Raw genomic sequence first — 18,976 nt, 5'->3', positions numbered from 1 at the left:
TTATAAATTAAATCTCTCAATAATTTATGATACAGATTCTGTTATTCAATTACTCTGTATTATTAAAGCAATAGATTACGTCTTGCTGAAACCAAATCAACATCTTTATTAACTATTAAGTAACATATCAGTAACGAATTTAGTTTTTGAGGTATCAAATATATCACTTTAATGATAACAGAATGACAATCACAACTAAAGAATTAAAAAATATTGTTTTTCTTTAATATAAACAATAATATAGCACATTTGTGTATAAAGTTGTAAAAAAATTTATTTGATCTTGCTACGAGTTAAAAAAATTATGCGATAATCAAATAAAAAATTAGTATAGTAATAAGCAATAAGTAATAACATGTCAAGTTGTGATTTTAGTAAAAAATAACATGAATTTAGTATAAACATTTATTATATTAGAACATGTCTTACCATTTAATAATAACATATGTTGTAAAAAAGAAAGTAAGAAAATATCAAAATAAATTTTCCCCTTTTTTTAATAATGCACATCTCTATATTATATAATGACAAATTTACCATTGAGATCCCTTTTTTCTTACCTCTACGGCTCTACCTTTGGGCAGTTGGGCTGATTCCCTAGCTAAAGAATTTGTGTTGCAATAAATAATTCTATTTATTTCTTTTAATGCAAATGGAATTAAATTAATTATAACTTTGTAATTAGTACTAATTAATACAGAGTCATTAGTTGACATAAGGTATCTCCAATGAAGGAGGAAGGAAGGAGAGAAAGAGGGAGAATAGGATTGAAGGGGAGAAAGATGAGCGATAGAGATAATTTTCATAGAGACTTTCTTCGTCATAAACTATTTTCAAAGCGCGTGACACTCATGCGCCACAATTCACTTCCAGATCCCTCACCTTTTGCTTTATTATTATTTGTTTTTTTTTTATAGATTTTTTACTTTTATTTTATTTTTAAAAATTTTAATTGTATTTATTGTTGTTATATTTAGTATTTAAAATTCTTTATGTTACGAAATGTTAATTATTTTTTTAGATGTTTTCAAATACAAATTTTAGTTTGTGAATTTATATTTTGATTAGGTAATGAAATTATATTTTATAATTTAAAGAATTTTTTATTTCTGTTATTTAAATTTATTTTTATTTATAAAATTAAAATTAAAATTATAAATATATAAAACACCGCTCAATAACTTATAAAATCACTTGTCATGTAATCATAAGATGGGTTGAATGGTTTTTTACCCTTCCAATCTTCAAGTAATTTACTTACTTTTAATATGTTTTTATACATAGTAAAAATATATTAAAATTCAATCCTTCTATGTGATTGTATAATATAAAGTCTATTCACCATGACACATGATATAGTAGTTGTACACAAAATTATAGTTGGTGCGTATATATAAATATAAATAGAAAAATGTTGAAAATGAGGTATCTTATTCATTTGGTAAATAAACCTTACCTGCAACAACAACAATACTAAATTTAATAGGTATATTTCTCAATTTTTGCAAAATTTATACTCCATGCATCTTTCTTGGTGGTTTGAGATCATATATTATATATCCTAACGAATATGTTTTTTTTTTTTTTTTTTTAAAGATGAAAGTGACCAAATGTAAAGTGAAATTCAGCAAAGAAAATAAAGTTCGGTAGTTCATACGAAATGGCATTGTAGGAGTAAATAGTAGTGTAGAGTAAAAGCATAGAATGAGTAGATGATAGGTGACCTGAAATGATGGTGAAACCTCTCCTAAATTTGATTTTTTTTCTTCCTTTGGTTTGTGTCACGAAAGAAACCCACGACTATTATTTAAGAATGTGTATATAAATTTAATTTTTTTATGACAAGAAAACCCGTAACTACTATTTTGGGGTGTGCAAAAGAATTTTAATTTTTTATTTTATTTTTAGTAATAAGGAAAACTCGTAGCCCTTACATGATATTGCATATTATTTGCACACTAGATAAATTATACTTTTATGAAATAGTCTACAAATCATATATAAGAGGTAAATCATACTAAGAAGACCATGTGCGATGCTTGACCAAGAGGATATTAGCAATAATAAAACTTGTGACATTTAAATATGAGAGTCATGCTTCATCCACTGGATCACTTCTTTCGGGCTCAATTTTTTAATTTTGAACATTCAAAAATACACACAAATTGTGTGTGTGTATGTGTGTGTATATGTATTACGTTGTATTGTATATAATAAATATTGGTTGTTACTCATCTAATATAGTACTGTCCTTTATTTATGAATTATGATGTGAGGTTAGGTAGTAGACGTATGAATCATAAAACTACTTGATAATCACATTGGATAATATTAATTTCAGCTGTCAATTTTCTGGGATTTGTTAATCTTACAAGTTGTATTTGAATCATAGTTTTGACTTTTTTTTTTTAATTTGTTTTTTTTAAGTAAGCTAGTTTTGTCTCCTAATATGTGTTTTTATGATTTTTCAGCAAATTCATTTTAATTTATGGTAAAGTTAGCTTAATTCATGAATAATAAATGAATATAATTTATTATTATTATTATTATGACATATGTGAATATTATAAAGTAAATTAAAGAACGAAAGATAGCATATTTTATTTACATATTGACTATAGTAATATTTGTATATCACAAAGTGAGATTAATCCAATCAAGTTTCAGTAAAAAATTCAAGTTATCTCTACGCAAGATATGTTCAATGTGTATATTGAGAGTAAAATAGTTTTCCATGTAAAGAGGGAGAGGGAGGGAAAACATATGAATTCGAAGGAAAAATAGATGTTATAGAATTCACAGAATCTCAAGACTCCAACAAGAGGAAAAAAAATAGCGCGGATTGAAACTCACTCATACACCCAATGATCTAAGAGTTGTGCATAAACCAGTGAAGCATGACAATTTTTTATTTTTTATTTTTTTTTATTTTGGTTTTTTGTTTTTTATTTTATTTTATTTTTTAAAGAAAAAGTGTAGTTTTAAGATTACATGAAACAAACAAAACTCCAACAAAAAGCAATGTGATGCCCTCAAGCCAACACATTTTTGTCTTGTTTGTTTTTTAAAAAAAAAAAAAAAAAAAAACATATTATTAGCTATTCTTGATGTACTATGTACACAACTACACGTCATATAAATTATAGCGTACATAAAACATAATTTACTTTTTTATTGTCCTTTTTTAATGATTTATCCTTTTACTTTTTTTTTTTTTTTTAAAGAAAATTTTATCCTTTTACTACGTTCTTGATATACGTAAAGTAATTTTGACCAAAAAGATTATGGCTTGCTTAAATATCCAATTTGGACTCCACCTTACATCCTTTTTCGTTTTTTCTCCCCTAGCCGAGAAAGTAGTTTTTAAATAATAATATAAAAAAAAATATTAAAACCAGTTTAATTGGTGTGAATGGTCGTGTACTCTCATTCTTTAAAAAAAGTTGTGAATTCAAATTCCTTTACGTATGAAAAAATAAATCCCTTAAATTGTGGTACGGTCTCAAATCCCCTCTCATATAGAAAAATCAATCCCTTTTAATCTTCTACTTCCTATAATTATAGCATGCTTAAGATACGGGATACCTTATGATCTAATAATAATAATAACAATTTTAAACTAAGAAAGAAGGGGGCCAAAAAAATAAAAATAAATAAACTACCTATATAGTATACTGTTCATATTGAAATCCAGTTACACTCCATAATCAATGCGCCCATCACGGCGAGCAGCTCATTTCTGGCATCCACTGCATTTCAAATTATTCACAATATTAATAATATTAATAAGAGTCAATAAAATTAGGCTCTAACGAGAAGAAAAAAATGTCGATGAAATAAAAATTACTATTTTTTAGTCTCACAATTATTGAATTATTTTCATATTTGGTGCATAACTATTAATTTTTATTTCCAAAAAAAAAATTATTAATTTTTATTTATATTATTAAAATGCAAAACTTTTGAAAATTTGTCACATTTAGTCCCTTCAACCTAATTTTTAAGGATCAACAACCACATACATTTTATAACGAATTTTGGGATGATTTGAAATGGTCGGATTCATATGTGAATATATTCAAAAGGACAGGTTTTATTAACACACCACCTCTGCAAATGATTAAACTTGGTTGACTTAATTAACGCAAACATGATAACAAATCCAACTGATTGAATTATTGCCTGAAATCAATGCAAGCTCCTTTACCAACCAAAATTAAATCTCCCATGGACCTCCTACCTTATCACCCAAACTCTAAAGTCTAAAAATGTAAGGTTTTTAATTGACACCAGACATAAGCTAGGGTAATTTTTAAAAATGAAATTGCTGCCTAAGTTTAAATTTAAGGAAAATTATAATATAAGGTACAACGAGTACGTGTCTCTTATACGTGTACAACTCAAAAACGAATAGAAAATGTTGTGTTGTTTTTTGTGTTAGGTACTATAGAGACATTGTTTTTATTGTACACATTTATTTATTTATTTATTTATTTTTTTGTAATTTTTTAAAAATTATACTCAATATAAGAGAGAAATATCCATTAATATCGTAAATTTTGTTGCATGATAACATGCGCCCAAGCACTCTAAACTATATGAAATATTATTCCATCAACCACTTGGGAATCATTGGCATGAGTGCCACCGAGCTAGGAAGCAAAGAGCTAAGACTAAAGTCAAAGCCAGATTGTGACTCAAAGATTGAGATTCTCCACCCGCAATTGGAATCAATTGAGGTGTACAATTCCAAATAAGAGACACCATAACCAAATCTCAAGTCATGCATCCCCCTATTCATATCACTTATTATTTTATTTAATTTTGCAAAAATCAACTCAAATTAATCCCCTAATGTTATTGTAGCATCATCCAACAAAACCCTTTTAGTCGAATTGAATCCTCAAAATTGGACCATTTCCATCTTTCAAATTGAACCCTTGCACGGCTACTTGACGAAGGATTCAAGGCCCCAAGAAAGAATGACACAATGGGTGGAGCATTATTTTCGTACGTGAAAAGTCGCTTAATTGAGTCCTGTCTTATATAGTCTTACCTAATACGATTTACTTCTCATGTACAGTTTATGAGCTTTTACATCGGAGCAGGATTTGTCCTATAGTTAGGTAGCAGGTAAGGTAGAGTAAGCACAAAGGTAAAGAGCAAATAGTGTGTATATATCTTTGTTAAAAGTTGCATGGGATTTGGGGGAAGAAAGAGATGGAGATGATTGGAATAAGGAGGAGTGAAGCAAACCAAAGAGGTCGGGACAAAAGGGCACACTTTGGTGTTGCAAAGCAACGCCGTTAACAAAAAAGAAGATACATACAAACAAATTAAAGAGTGAGCAATTGGGAGATAATTATGTTTTCATGCCTTTTGCATCACTTCCGTCACATTCTCTCCTCAATTAATTAAAGATTTGAATACTTTACCTACCAAAAGCACTCCTCACATGACGCTCCAAAACCCCATTTACACCGCCAAAATGTTATTTGCTTACTTCACTCGCGATAAATATTGTAATCTTTTATAACTTGTCGTGAGTTGATCCTGTAAAGTCGTGCTTTATGATTTAAGTTGTGAAATAAAACGCTTGATACAAGTATTATTTTGTCATTTTACTGATCAATCATGGTTCATTTAAGATAGACGTCGATCGAATTAGTAACACAAATTTTTTTTTTGACATTATGATATAAAATTGAAGTACGTGTTCTGTTCCAATTAAAATATGAATCGATAATGAGGTTGCACATTCATTATTAAGAACTAATTAGGGCCACATGAATCTAAAATGAAAAAAAAAAAAAAAAAACCCTAAAATTGAACAAGATTTATTTGTTTTGAACATCCTTCATCTTCCCTCGTGTGTTTGTTGATGAAAGATGTAGTGGGTGTTCTTTGATAGAGATGTGTTCCTACTATTAATTTTTAGGTTACTTTTGTGGGGTTTTCTCCCTCGGATCCAAAAAATGGTCATACTAGGAAGTAGGAAAGGAAAAGCAACAGATGAATTTAACATTGTGTAGTACTGAACAATGTTTTTTTTTTTTTTTTTGAAAACAAGTACTGAACAATGTTGTTCACCGGCTAGCGATGCAACTACGAGGATTGACATGAAAATTATTATTGGGAAAGGTCAAAGAGGGGATAGTTGTGAGTTGGACTATGTAGCGCAAATGACGGAGGACAATGCTAAGTGCTTTGACCAAATGGACTTTTGCATTTTTTTTTTAAAGATTAATTCCACCTATATGGACCCCTCTAATTTTACCCTTGTTTGTATATACATGTATTATTGTTTTTGCCCTTTCTTGTTTTTGTTTTGTTTTGGATTTTTTATGATGAAAAAAATCGCAATCATTATCTGATAATGTTTACCCGTATTTGAAAGATCACATGTGACGGGTTTGATCAATAAGGTATTAGCAAATAGCAATAATCAAACTTTTTACCTTCAAATACGAAAATCATGTTCTTTCCCGTTATTCGTTCATTTCGGAAAATAAGTGGGTTTTTGTTTTTGATAAAAGTAGTGTATAAACATTCAACTTCAAGGCCTTAGCTACCTACATTTTGTCACCAAGTTGTTGGCTTCCTACCTCTAATTTTCCTAGATTTCCCATGCCAATACATACTTTAGCCTATAATATAATAAGAGTGAGAGAAATTTATTTTCATATTGATTGACTATTAGCTACGTATTTTATTAATGTGTTCAACTTGTTTGTTTGTTTGTTTTTACTTCAATTTGATGGAAGCCTAATTCTCTACCCAATTGTAGCCAGGTCGAGGACAAGGGATATGTCCCTCACCTTATCCTATTACCATTATTAACCAAGTGAAATTTGAATTTATGATATGAAAGTTGTCCTCTCTAAAAACTCAACAAAATTACTTATAGAAAAACTTGGCATATCTTATTTGAATTTATGACATGAAAGTTGTTCTCATGCTATCACGTCAAAAAAGAAAATGAAGGCCCACATTAAAAATTTAATTGGTTCTTAGCTAGTAGATAGTGGACAAAAACATATATAATACAGCTAGCCATAGTGTGAAAGTTACATTTAATGTGGTGGATTTATTGTGGGCATGCACGTATTGTTCTTTCACCCAATGGACTGCTGAATCACTGCGATTTATCTATCCACTATTCAATTGGCCTAGGGTTTGGGAGTTCTAAGGATAAACAAAGTTTGCTTTGTATGGACAAAAAAAATGAAGAGAAAACTTTTATAACGACTATGTCTTTTAAAAATTTTTTTTTCAACCAGTTGTTATGATTCAAAATTTCCCCTTCTTCTCATTTTAGTAAAAGATATTGAAATAGGAAGTAGGAGAAATTTTGTCCAATATATAATTATGTATAGACAAAGAATTAGGTAGATAGATGGGCAATCAAAGGTGATAGCATGCAGTCCCACATGGGAGTTGGGATATTAGCTAGGAAAGAGGCGCACCCATTAGACGATATAGTCATAGACAGTTGGCCAATTTTCTTTTCTATGTCGGAGAAAACTTTAGACCTAAATGTCCTAATAATACTATTCATATATTATTACTCTGTATTTTTTATTGCGTTGTGAACAAAATTTATAATCACATTTGTTCTTGTCTAATAAATCACACATAAAAAGTAAATTGTATTATAAAAACTATGTGCAACGAGTTCAACCGATAAAGTGTTGACAATACTAGAGTTTTTTATTTTGTAGTCTAATAATTATGCTCCACCTCATTCAGTCATTTTTTTGGGGTTATTATTATTATATATATTTATATTTATTGGGGAAGAAATTGAGACGTAGAGAAGGGAGAAAGAATACATGCAAATAATGATTTGATGAATAGATAAAAGCAAAGCTTAGATAGTGTAATGACGGAATATTACTTTATATCTTCAACCTCATTATTATAGCTTTCCTCCTTTAATGTATTCATGTCTTTCACCTTTCCCAACTTGCATGTATCACTCCTATCTACGCTCTCTTACACTCTTTCTACCATATTATTATGTTTTATATGTATGCTTTAGTATATTAAACCGTATATGATTAACTATAATGAGTGATACACTAATTACATCGGTTACAAAAAGATACGTAACGCCACCAAAAGAAATGTCATTTATATAGAGACTGATACTTAGGTAGTCGTCATTTATAACCAGCTAGTTTAGTATGCTTGAGCATTTTCGTGAAGTGTGTTATAAAATCTGATTCTTACTCAAGAAAAAAAAAAGAGTGTTGCATTAACGCTCTGCTTATTAACTAACTTTAACTTTGATATTAAATGACACGAGACTAATTTTCCTACAAAGTTGAGTGAATGATTTGGACCAATATAAATAAAGTAAGACCAATAAAGTGTGGACTCTCTTTAGTCATATTTAAATTCTTAGCCCAAAAGCATAATTGCCCACGGAAAAAGAAAAGATATAAAAAGCTACTCAAGTTAAAATGTTAAATGTGTCCCAGGTTTTCAGGCCCATAAAATATTAGCTCAGAACCTCAGATCATGCCTTTTTTCTTTAGTTCCAATATACACAGCCCAACGGGCCTAATCACCCCAAGTAAAATGATCAGTCTTTCATAGCCCACTATAGAGCCAATCAAGGACGTAGGATACGGGTTGTTATGCCGTGGACCCAGGTCCACCTTGCAAGGTGGACCTGGGTCTACATTCACATACACTATACCCTACATTCACACTTTGTAAACTCCACATTCACACATTACAGGATTCTATGTTTAGTAACTATATTACCACTGTTATGCATCCACACATTCAAAACTCTATATTCACAGGTCCTATACTCCATATTCACAACTTGAGAACTCCACATTCACACATTACAGGGCTACAAGTTGCTAAAACTTCTTAACTCTATTACAGATTCACACATGCATAACTCTACATTCACGATTTCTATACTCCATATTCACAATTTGAAACCTCCACATTCACACGTTTCTGAGCAACTCTACATTCACACAATCATAAATCTACATTCACGATTTCTATACTCTACATTCACACTTTGAAACCTCTACATTCACACATTTTTGGACAACTTTATATTCAGCAATATGTTTACTAAAAAAAAAAAAGAGACAAAAACAACGTAGTTTTGGACCCAGGTCCACGGCATAATTTGCCGTAGGATACACTCTGGTCCCACACATAGGCACTGACTAGAAAAGACTAGCTCTCATGGGTAACTCAGGATAAATTGTGGTAAGGACGTAGAAACGAGATTTGACAATTACGATGTAAGTGTTATATCTAATAAAGTGAGAATAGACAAGTATCACTTCACTTAAAAGGTCGCTAGTTATCATATTTATCCTTTTATTATGCTGGGCCAATGCGTAGAGCGTTGAGATGATAAATTTTGCTTATAATAAAGAAGGACAAGTTGAAAATGACCATGCCATCTTATATTTATAAGGAATATTTTTTATAATATTAACCATACTCAATACTGTAGACACGGAAATTTTGATGGAATTAAATTGGTTATTAATATTGGACCGCATATTTGAACTTGTACATCAATTAATTAAATTAATTTGGGTTATGTTATTTGCCTAATTAATTTAATTATTTGATAAAGATTTAGTCAAATTATATATTATTATTTAAGATCTTATAGTTGTGATAGGATCATGAACCTAGACATTATGGTGACTAAATACATTTTGGATAACTCTTATATTATCTCAAATATTTATTTATTAATTTTGAGATAATATCAAAGAGTTCTAGATGAGGTGGGAGTCTCTCATTCTCACCCCTATAAATAGAGGCATTCATTTCATTCTCAATCATCACTTGAAGCTCCACTTCTCTCTAGAGTAAAGATTTCAGAAGTCATAAAGAAGCCCTGCAGAAATACATACCGAAGCTCGGCAAAAGAGGCAAAAGAGGATTGAAGATCAAAACAATTCAAGTGATCAAGTCAAGCTAAAGTGGGAATGAAGAACAAGCCGCATTTCGGAGGCCCCTCACCCAAAGTTTCAAGTCGAAGTCAACTAAGTGGAGAATCAGAGGATTTCCTTGATAGAGATTTTGTACCCGCGCACCTTTTGAAATTCAAATATATATACTTTTCATATTTTCTTGTTCACAAATACAATCATATATTATAGTGAATATTATTAACAATAATCTTATAATAATATATGATATATAATACATAATTGTAGGGTGCCGACAGACACCATAAGATGCCCAGAAAATTATAGGACACGACAGGTCACGTGAGATGGCCATGGAAACGCCGGCCGACCATTCCGTGTCTTTTAAAAAAGTTTAGATGCAGTGCTTGGCAGACATGGAAAAAGGGTGAAAGGAAAGGGTAAAAGGGTACACAACGCACACAGCAATTTCTCGACTCTTCATGACAAAAAAAAAACCTTTTTAGTGTAATTTAATAATAAAGTTTTAGCCAATCACTATGCAATGTGATGACCTGTATTATATTTTTTAGAATTTTTTTTATTATTTTATAAATGCATCCTACGCCAGAAAACAATGAGGTTAAATATTCTTTTCTTGAACTTTAAACAGATGTAAGGTTATAGTATTGCCGATTCTGTAGTACCACATAGTGAGCAGCAGATCATAACAACTTCTGTGCAATGGGGTCACCCCTGATTTACCCCTAAGTTAATTTTTTCGGGTGTAGTTAAAAAAGTAAAGAATCTTTTAAAATACAGCTCAATTAGTTGATTAATTCAGTCCCCGTTTCAATTATAACGGTTGCAATTCATCATTTTTACACCTAAGGGCACGAATAGTATGAACTATGAAGCGAATGATAAACATCTCGTGTCTTAAGTAATTGGTTGTTGTCTTACAAATCAACAAATCGTGAAGATATTAGGTTGTTCATGCAGAGGACATGTAAACAAAAAAAACACAACCTACGCAATGGGTACGTATGATTCTGTTGAGTTGAATTAAAAGTGGTGTAAGTACAAAATTTGACAGTCTGGACTCCACTCTTTATTTATGTTGCATTACACTTTTAACTTCCTCCTACCACCTACCACCTTTCTTCATATTTCTCTCCCTATAAATCCCTTCATTTCACCATTTCCACTCTATCTCCACAAACTCAAAATGAAGCCACTTCTTGCAACATTGCTTCTCATCACTCTGGTTCTTGGCTCCTCATCTTTTGTCCAAACCACTCTGGCTTTTTCAGGTGGGGACACACCTTTCTGCTTGTCGTCTCAAGTCAAAGGATAGATTAACTGTTTGTTGTCTCGAGTCAGAGGATTAGTTGCATATTTGGTTTTGTGGGGTGTAATCATATTTTGGGTTGTTTTTTTTTTTTTTTGGCAGGTTTTTGCAGCTCAAAGTGCAAAGGAAGGTGTGCAAAGGCTGGGGTTATGGATAGGTGTTTGAAGTACTGTGGGATATGCTGTGAAGAGTGCAAGTGTGTGCCTTCTGGGACTTTTGGGAACAAACATGAGTGCCCTTGTTACAGGGACAAGAAGAACGCAAAGGGCAAGCCAAAATGCCCTTAAATTGAAGCAGATCAGAGTTCTTGCTACTAAACCATGGGGTTTACCAATAAATTTTAGGCTCTAGTTACTAAACCAGTGCACGGGAATTAGGAATATATTAACAATTAATGAATGGGTTTCAGTGCTTATGTCTTATTTTATGTTGTAATAGGCTCCTAGTCTTCAGTGATTGAATAATTTACTCATTTTTATTATTTTCATTCTCTTTCCCTACTCCCCTGCTTTTGTTGAATTAATCTCGTCTTACAAAATATTTTCGTCTAAATTAGTCTCTTTTGAATTAATCTCGTCTTACAAAATTAGTCTCTTTTGAATTAATCTCGTCTTACAAAATACATTCATCTACACATTGTATGATCATGTAGATATCAGTGTAACGTGTTAAAACGTTATTAGGTAGGATGCTTACCAATCACACTAACATGTTAGGTATAAAGCGAGATGAGATTGGTCTAAAAAAGAGATCTTTCTGAAATAAAATGCGTTATTTTATCAAATCAGAAAAGAAAAAGGAATGGAAGACCATTCCGTACCGATCAAGCAAAGAAACGATTTTTCTAGTGGGCAGCTTAATTTGTGGATCATTTAATAAAGAAAAGAGAGATCTAGTGTGATCTTTATCAACTTTACAGTACAACATCAATGGTATGTACTCTAGCAATTGAACATGATGTGATGCAACCAAAGAAATCAATGGCTGTAATTGCTTCAAGCAATTCAATCAGGAGAGTAGCTTTCCAGTGCTCTTGTCATCTTCTTCATTACTCTGATTCATAAACCACAAATAAATGAACAGATCTGATAGGAAAGAAAGTGGCTTTATACAACAAGTGATATTTTTTTTATTAATCAAGAAAGATTGTTTACAGCCCATAGCTATATATATATATATCATATAACCAACAGATAGAGGCACTCAACAGTGTACAATCTAAACCCCAGATTTTATGATGGTTCTGCAATCCTCAGTTTAGGCAGACACACAAACAACAGACCATAAAGCTAATGTTTACCCACATGTCTAGATCCTACGAAACTCTAACACAGCGAGCCGGGGAAGAAGGTTGGAGCAGTGGCATCAATCCTGATCAAACGGGCATACAAGAGGGAGAGATATAGAGAGAGGAGTCATCAATCACATGTACATCGTCTACTTCCTATTGTCGAACCAAGCAAGGATCTTCCTCCCATGCTTGTTACTTTGCATGGATGAAGCATTCACGAGGATTAGTTTAACAAGTGCAGTGAACAACTCGCCCTGCAAGTACAACAATGAAAACGGTGGGTTATTAACAATCAGCAAACCGAGGTCAAGAACACGATCACTCGGGCTAAGTTTACACATTAAATGGCTTCAATTCACATGCAAATAAGTGCTGTACCCACCATTGGATGATAATTACGAGCACATAAATGTTTAAAGATTTCCGATTTAGCCTGCTAAGAGGTCCTAAGTAATGTAAAATTAGTAGCTTGGGACTGGGCACCGTGCAATGTATCTGACATATTATATCATGCAATTTGGAACTTGAAAAGAAAACAGTTTATATACTTAAATGCATGATTTCGTTTGATTCGGGAGATGTATAGAGCTTATCTGCTCGACGCTGCTTTGTAGAAATACACCCATACAACTCACTTCAAAGTGCACTGTAGACTATGGGTAGAGTCATTCAGTTTGAAGCTGTACAAAACTCAACCTAAAAGAATTTGGGAATATGCATACGCCTATGTGGCTATGCCCCCTTGTCATCTCCTTCATTTCCTTTCTATATATATATACACATGCATACGCACTATGCTCTGAATATTCTAATAAGATGATATAGATCTGCTATACCCCAGAGTCATATTGTCGATCTAAAGGTTAAAATTTCTTCTCAATGCATGCAGGAAAATGAAGAATTGTATATCCTGGGAAAATAATTATAGAAGTAGTAATTTGATCCGTAAACCTACTAGTAGCTAAAACAATAAGAACTAAGCCAATTCCACTAAGCAGAAGAAAGAATAAATGATAAATAGTAGGAAAAAGGAGTTCACTGAAAATGTACCGTTGCCACTTTCAATGCTTTCTGAATGACGTAGTTTGCAAAAGGATCAACAAGAAGCTTAGAAGCATTTGTACTTGTGATCAACTCCATGATAACTTTGGAGGAGTTTTCTCCCGATTTGACAAAGAACTTCTCGACAACATTACTTGAGTATTTGTTGCAGGAAAGTGTTGCAAACTTCCCCTCAAGACATTTCAGTAGTGTCTCTTCTACTCCGGGTATGTTTTGGTCAAGAAGATGCTGCACCACATAGTTGCTGGGCGTAACGGAAAGTGAAGACGATCATGTCAGTATAGATTTTGTTGGATTGAGAAATCAAGCACAAGCAAGTTTTAAGAAGCTAACCCATAGGGATCTTCTGAAAGGAACACCGCATTTGCTAATATCTCGCATACCAGACGTTCTCTAACTTCTCCACGAGCATTCTCTACACATAACTGCAGCACTCGGCATCCTCTTATGTTGGTTGCAACTCGAAAGCATTTATCTACTATTCCATTGATAAAACGCTACAAAATACAACCAGTTCTTAGATTCTTACTTGATTAAGATAAACTCCATTACCAAATACGAGATACAATTGAATCGCGGAACTGGATGTAAAAGTGACATAGAAGTGTCAATAATCAACATGTAAAAAGGGAAAAAGGTGCTCAGCAGCAGTCACAGCACTAGACCAAGATGACTAACTCAAAAAGTAAACCTAGCCCTTGTAGATTCATCAACCACAATAACAAAAGTAAACCTTGAGCTAGGTTTCTCATCACTAAAGAAGATCAGAAGCATAAGCCTGGTTGCATTAGTAAATTAATGCCACTAAAGTTAAAGAAATAAACTATATTAAGTATTTTTTTAAAAGCAGATTTCCCTTCCCAATAAACATGTGGGAATTGAATTTGAGACAGGAGAAATTAAAAAACAGAAGGACTGGGATAATTTGACATAATCAGATAAAAAAATTTGAGAAGGGGAATGCCAGTATGAAATGTATTTAACTCTTTCCATGATCTTGGAAAATAACGGCTACCCCCAATGATGATTAGGTCGAGCATAATCAGCTAAACATATGTCTTGCAAGTGGAACGAGTATTTTACTTATCCCCACAAAGATTAATAAATAAGTAATCTAATAAGCTCACACCTATTGTTATTTCCTGTACTCCAAAAACAAAACATGCCTCGAACAAATTCATCTCTCACACATTGTCTCTACCAAAAGGTGTCACTCACCAACTCTGTAAGCAAGCAAAATCAGCAACAAAATATGGCAATATAAAGTAGAACAAATCAACATTTACTCATATTCTTCAATTACTCCCATATTATTTACCTCGTTGAATTCAAAGGGGAAGTTGTTCAAGCAGTATAAAACCACAAGGTGGCCATTGGTGTCACAGGCCAATGAAACAGCACCCAGACTAAGAGCAGTCATGACCATGAACCTTTGTTCTAAAGAACTAAGAACTTCCAGCATTTTTTGCATAGCTCGAGCCCTAGTAAACAATAATTTAATTAATTATAACCCTAAAAATTATAAATTTCAAGAACCTTCAGAATTAAGCTTACCCAAAAGAGTTTAGGCATATATAAACCAGGTCAAATGGTTTCATGGTTAATGCCAGAATAATCCTGAGTTTCTGTTCATCGGAGCATAGTGAGAAGAGCTTCTGGATGAGGTAACTGCCGGATTGATTGTTCATCAGATCAACCAAAGAATCAATAACCTCGGACAACACGACCTCGATTTCTTCGGTTGTCCAGAAGTTTAAACTGTGTTGTAAAATCCGGCAACCGGTTTGGTCTTTTGCATAGGAAATGATTTTGCCCCTTAAATCGTCGAGATTTAGCAGTGAACATTGGTGGTTCCGGTGATGAACATCAGGAAATCCTGGCGAAATGCTTTGAATTGGGAAATTTGGGGTGGGGTTTCTGTAGAAGGGTTTCTTGCAGAGCAAGAAAGGGTAGTGATCATGGAAAAAGTTTTCGCCGTTGTTGAACGCCGGAGAATCTTCGCCGCCGCCGCCGCCGTGGAGAGCGGAGGCGGCGCTCCCGTGATTTGAGCTGCCACCGAGGTGGGCCAAAGTCCTAGCCTGGCCCACATTCGAATCCTGGTGGGCTCCACCAAAGCCCAGGAGAAAATCGCCATAACCATTCTGGGCCACCCTCCGCATCGTCAGCAAACCCTCCTCCACATTGCCTCCCAGTAGCTGATGATGATACGCAATCGGAGGGTCCAATCGCGACCCGGCCGCCACGTCGGACACGCCTCTTGACGAGCCAATAACCGGCGTCGTCTGACGGTGACGATCACCGTCAAATTCCGACGAAATACTCAGCCTAGAAATGGCCGATTGGAGAGCTAAATCCGCACTCTCCTCCGCCGGAAAAAAATAAGGGCTGGGGTTTCTCACCCCCCATTGCCGCTGCTCCTCCATAATCGTCAATACAACTTACGAGTACAAGACAATATATCAATATCCCCCCCTCCTAGACCTAGAACGACAACGGAGAACGGAGAAGAAAGTCACCGGTGGCTTGTAGAGTCAATAAACCAGAAACCTTTCACGTATTACACACAATTTCACAGCAAAAACCTTGAATTTTCACTGTTTCTTCCTCTTTTTCCTTTGAGAACGAATTAAAACTGAGAGATCAGAGTGGCTTGAGGCCAGAGGGTTTTAGTCAGTATAAATAGAGGGTTTATTACTCTAAAATTGACGAAAAAGATAAGGTGTATAGGAGTGCATCATAAGATGAAATTACACAAACGTATTTTATGTGTGTGGGATACGTATAGAGAGAGAGAGAAGCTCTGATAAATGAGGAATGGAGAGTGAAGTAAGGTGGAAGACAAAGAGTGGGAAGAAGAGAGAGAAAGAGAGAGGGTGAGTGCCATGCAATATATAGAAACAAAGTCATTTCCATCTTCTCGCATACGAATACGTGCGACGCGTCGTCTCGATCAGTTGCTTGACTTGCTTCCGTGCAATTTCAGGCCTCTCTATTTGTATAAGTGTAGATAACCAAACCTTAAGGATGAAGGCAAACTAATAAGATTGTGGTTATCAAATTAATTGTCTGACTGGAATAAACTTGAAGAGGATGTATCGTCGTGAACGTCAACAGTAGTAAGGGCTTCGTCTGACTGGAATAAACTTGAAGAGGATGTATCGCTTCGTCTGACTGGAATAAACTTGAAGAGGATGTATCGTCGTGAACGTTGACGACAGTAGCAAGGGCAAGGGGAAGACGGTTGGTTGCGGGGTGTTCTGAGAGATCATCAAGGCGTCTGTATCGCTGGTTTTCAAAAACATTTTGGCAACTGTAATGTTGACGATACGGAAGCCTCGCTGGTTTTCAAAAAAAATTCTTGGCAACTGTAATGCGGATGAAAAATCTTGGTGATTGTAATGCGGATAATGTAGAAGCCTGGACTCAGCTAATGTTGTGAGCTGGATGAGAAAGAACTGTAACCCTAAATGTTGTCATGTTTTGCAGGAACAAAATCAAGTTGTCGATTGGCTCGGCAAGAACCAACTTGGTTGTCTTGCCCATTTAGGGATCTTGGTCGTCTTGCCCATTTAGGGATCTTGAGCTGCATGTCCAGAGTGATACGATCAGGGTGCCTAGTGCCAGAGTGGTAAGGAAAAAAAATCGTATGACTAACTTAATTTGAATTATCTCATTTTAATTTAAACTTTATGAAGAGGTAATTGGTTCCGTTTTGACAAATATAATAGATGATTTAAATTTGAATCATTTTTTAAAAAGTATTTGTAAACACAAAATTTTGAATAATATTTTAAAATTCAAATTTTGATTACATGTATGTATGAATATGTGTATAGGTATGGGTATTTTGATATTTGAAGAGCTTATATTTTTGTTCTTCCATAGCTCCTATTTATAGTTTTAGGATAAGAAGAGTTTCAAACTCTTTTAATATTATCTAATTAAACAAGATTAAATAATATCAATATTATCCAAAATATATTTAAATAAACTAGTATTAAAAAATAATCATTTTGTCAAATTTTCATTGTCAACAAATGCCCCCTTGAGACTTTTTGTGCACCATTTGAGAACATATACGCCACTCGAGAGTATGTAATGTAAGGAAGTTTCAACACTATAATTAAAGATATAAGGCCGTTTCAACTCGTGTCAATGAGTATCTTGAAGTATATGGTCGAGGCTGTTTCAACTCATGCCAATGAGCCTTGAGAGATATGAGGTCGTTTATACTATGCCAATGAGCCTTCAAGGATATGAAGAGATGAGAGGCAGAGCTACCCCATTAGGCGTGCCAATTTGTAAACACAAAATTTTGAATACTTCATATAGGGACTTTTACTTTCAAAATCATTTTATTTGAATAATATTTTCAAGATAAATATTTATACATAATTTTCCCAGGATGTGTTACATAGAAATAAGAACTCTTATTTATAGCTGTGGGATAAGAAGAGTTTTGATAGGTTCAAACTCTTTTAATATTATCTAAGTAAACAAATTAGATAATATCAAAATTATCCAAAATATATTTAAATATATTAATATTAAAAAAATCATATTTGTCAAATTTTCAATGTAAACAGTATTCTTAAAATTTTTAACTTGGGTTTCTCAAAAAAAAATAAAAATTTAACTTGGGAAATGGTAAATTTGAAGTTCTGAATTATGTGAGTGTTGCAATTGTGCTCATGTATATGTATGTAGATATATAAACTAACAAATGTAAACCTTTGGATTCTAAAAGATCAAGAATTGGGTTTGATTATGAACCTAGCTTAACCTAGATTGTTCAAATAAGTTTGGTTAAAGTCTGATCTCTATAGTGTGCAATTAGCTAAATTGTACTATAGTTATGCCTACTTATTTGTGTGCTTGTTTTGCATAATAACTCAACCACGAATTAAACATTATTGTGTTTATTATATTATATATTATAAATATAAAAAGTAATGTTTCAGAAAAAAAAAAAATAGTAGTAATATATAATAAAAAGTAACACCGTCTTTGTTGACTGTCTAAACCTTAGTATGTAATTCATTATTGTTTTATTTATCAAATTTGGATGATCCATTTTTGTTTCTTGCTCAATATATGTTGTTGTTGGTCATGGTAAAATTGTTGTACTAGGAAGTCATGTCTTTTTTTTGAAAATCAGGAAGTCATGTCTAATTATTCCCGTTTTAGGTAATTATGACTCGGGGCACAGTGACATGCTAACTTTCTCCGAAACAACATTAGCTTCATTCTTCCACCAACTTAACATCACACCAAGTAGCTTTCTAATAGTGGTGGGCCAAATTTTAGTCAAGAGTCTTGCTTCCCCGGTCCTCCAGGATACTGACTTTTTTTTTTTTTTTTTTTTGG

At 33.2% G+C, this 18,976-nt stretch overlaps 2 protein-coding genes across 2 annotated transcripts; one reads left to right on the top strand and one right to left on the bottom strand.

The window, feature by feature from the left end:
• The first annotated feature begins 11,058 nt into the window (after window positions 1–11,058).
• Window positions 11,059–11,743, top strand: LOC116022921 (snakin-1-like). Its single transcript, XM_031263834.1, has 2 exons — window positions 11,059–11,218; window positions 11,359–11,743. The coding sequence occupies exons 1-2, from the start codon at window positions 11,134–11,136 to the stop codon at window positions 11,541–11,543; spliced, it is 270 nt and encodes an 89-aa protein (XP_031119694.1). The 5' UTR covers window positions 11,059–11,133; the 3' UTR covers window positions 11,544–11,743.
• A 630-nt stretch (window positions 11,744–12,373) lies between these two features.
• Window positions 12,374–16,032, bottom strand: LOC116023708 (pumilio homolog 12-like). Its single transcript, XM_031264715.1, has 5 exons — window positions 15,164–16,032; window positions 14,928–15,090; window positions 13,943–14,106; window positions 13,598–13,853; window positions 12,374–12,801 (listed from the first exon to the last, which is right to left on the bottom strand). The coding sequence occupies exons 1-5, from the start codon at window positions 16,030–16,032 to the stop codon at window positions 12,694–12,696; spliced, it is 1,560 nt and encodes a 519-aa protein (XP_031120575.1). The 3' UTR covers window positions 12,374–12,693.
• Between the last annotated feature and the right edge of the window lie 2,944 nt (window positions 16,033–18,976).

This window comes from Ipomoea triloba, chromosome 6 (genome assembly GCF_003576645.1).
Source record: "Ipomoea triloba cultivar NCNSP0323 chromosome 6, ASM357664v1".
Taxonomy (NCBI): domain Eukaryota; kingdom Viridiplantae; phylum Streptophyta; class Magnoliopsida; order Solanales; family Convolvulaceae; genus Ipomoea; species Ipomoea triloba.
Note: the sequence above shows the minus strand (reverse complement) of the source record. Positions and strands in the feature narration are given on the sequence as shown.

Bases quoted from the DNA above. Each gene is read 5' to 3' on its own strand.
- LOC116022921 (XM_031263834.1), top strand. From the start codon at position 11,134: ATGAAGCCACTTCTTGCAACATTGCTTCTCATCACTCTGGTTCTTGGC. The intron at 11,219-11,358 runs GTGGGGACACAC...TTTTTTTGGCAG, and splicing joins AACCACTCTGGCTTTTTCAG to GTTTTTGCAGCTCAAAGTGC.
- LOC116023708 (XM_031264715.1), bottom strand. From the start codon at position 16,032: ATGGAGGAGCAGCGGCAATGGGGGGTGAGAAACCCCAGCCCTTATTTT. The intron at 14,107-14,927 runs GTAAATAATATG...TGTATTTTGTAG, and splicing joins TCCCCTTTGAATTCAACGAG to CGTTTTATCAATGGAATAGT. The intron at 13,854-13,942 runs GTTAGCTTCTTA...CGTTACGCCCAG, and splicing joins CTTTCAGAAGATCCCTATGG to CAACTATGTGGTGCAGCATC.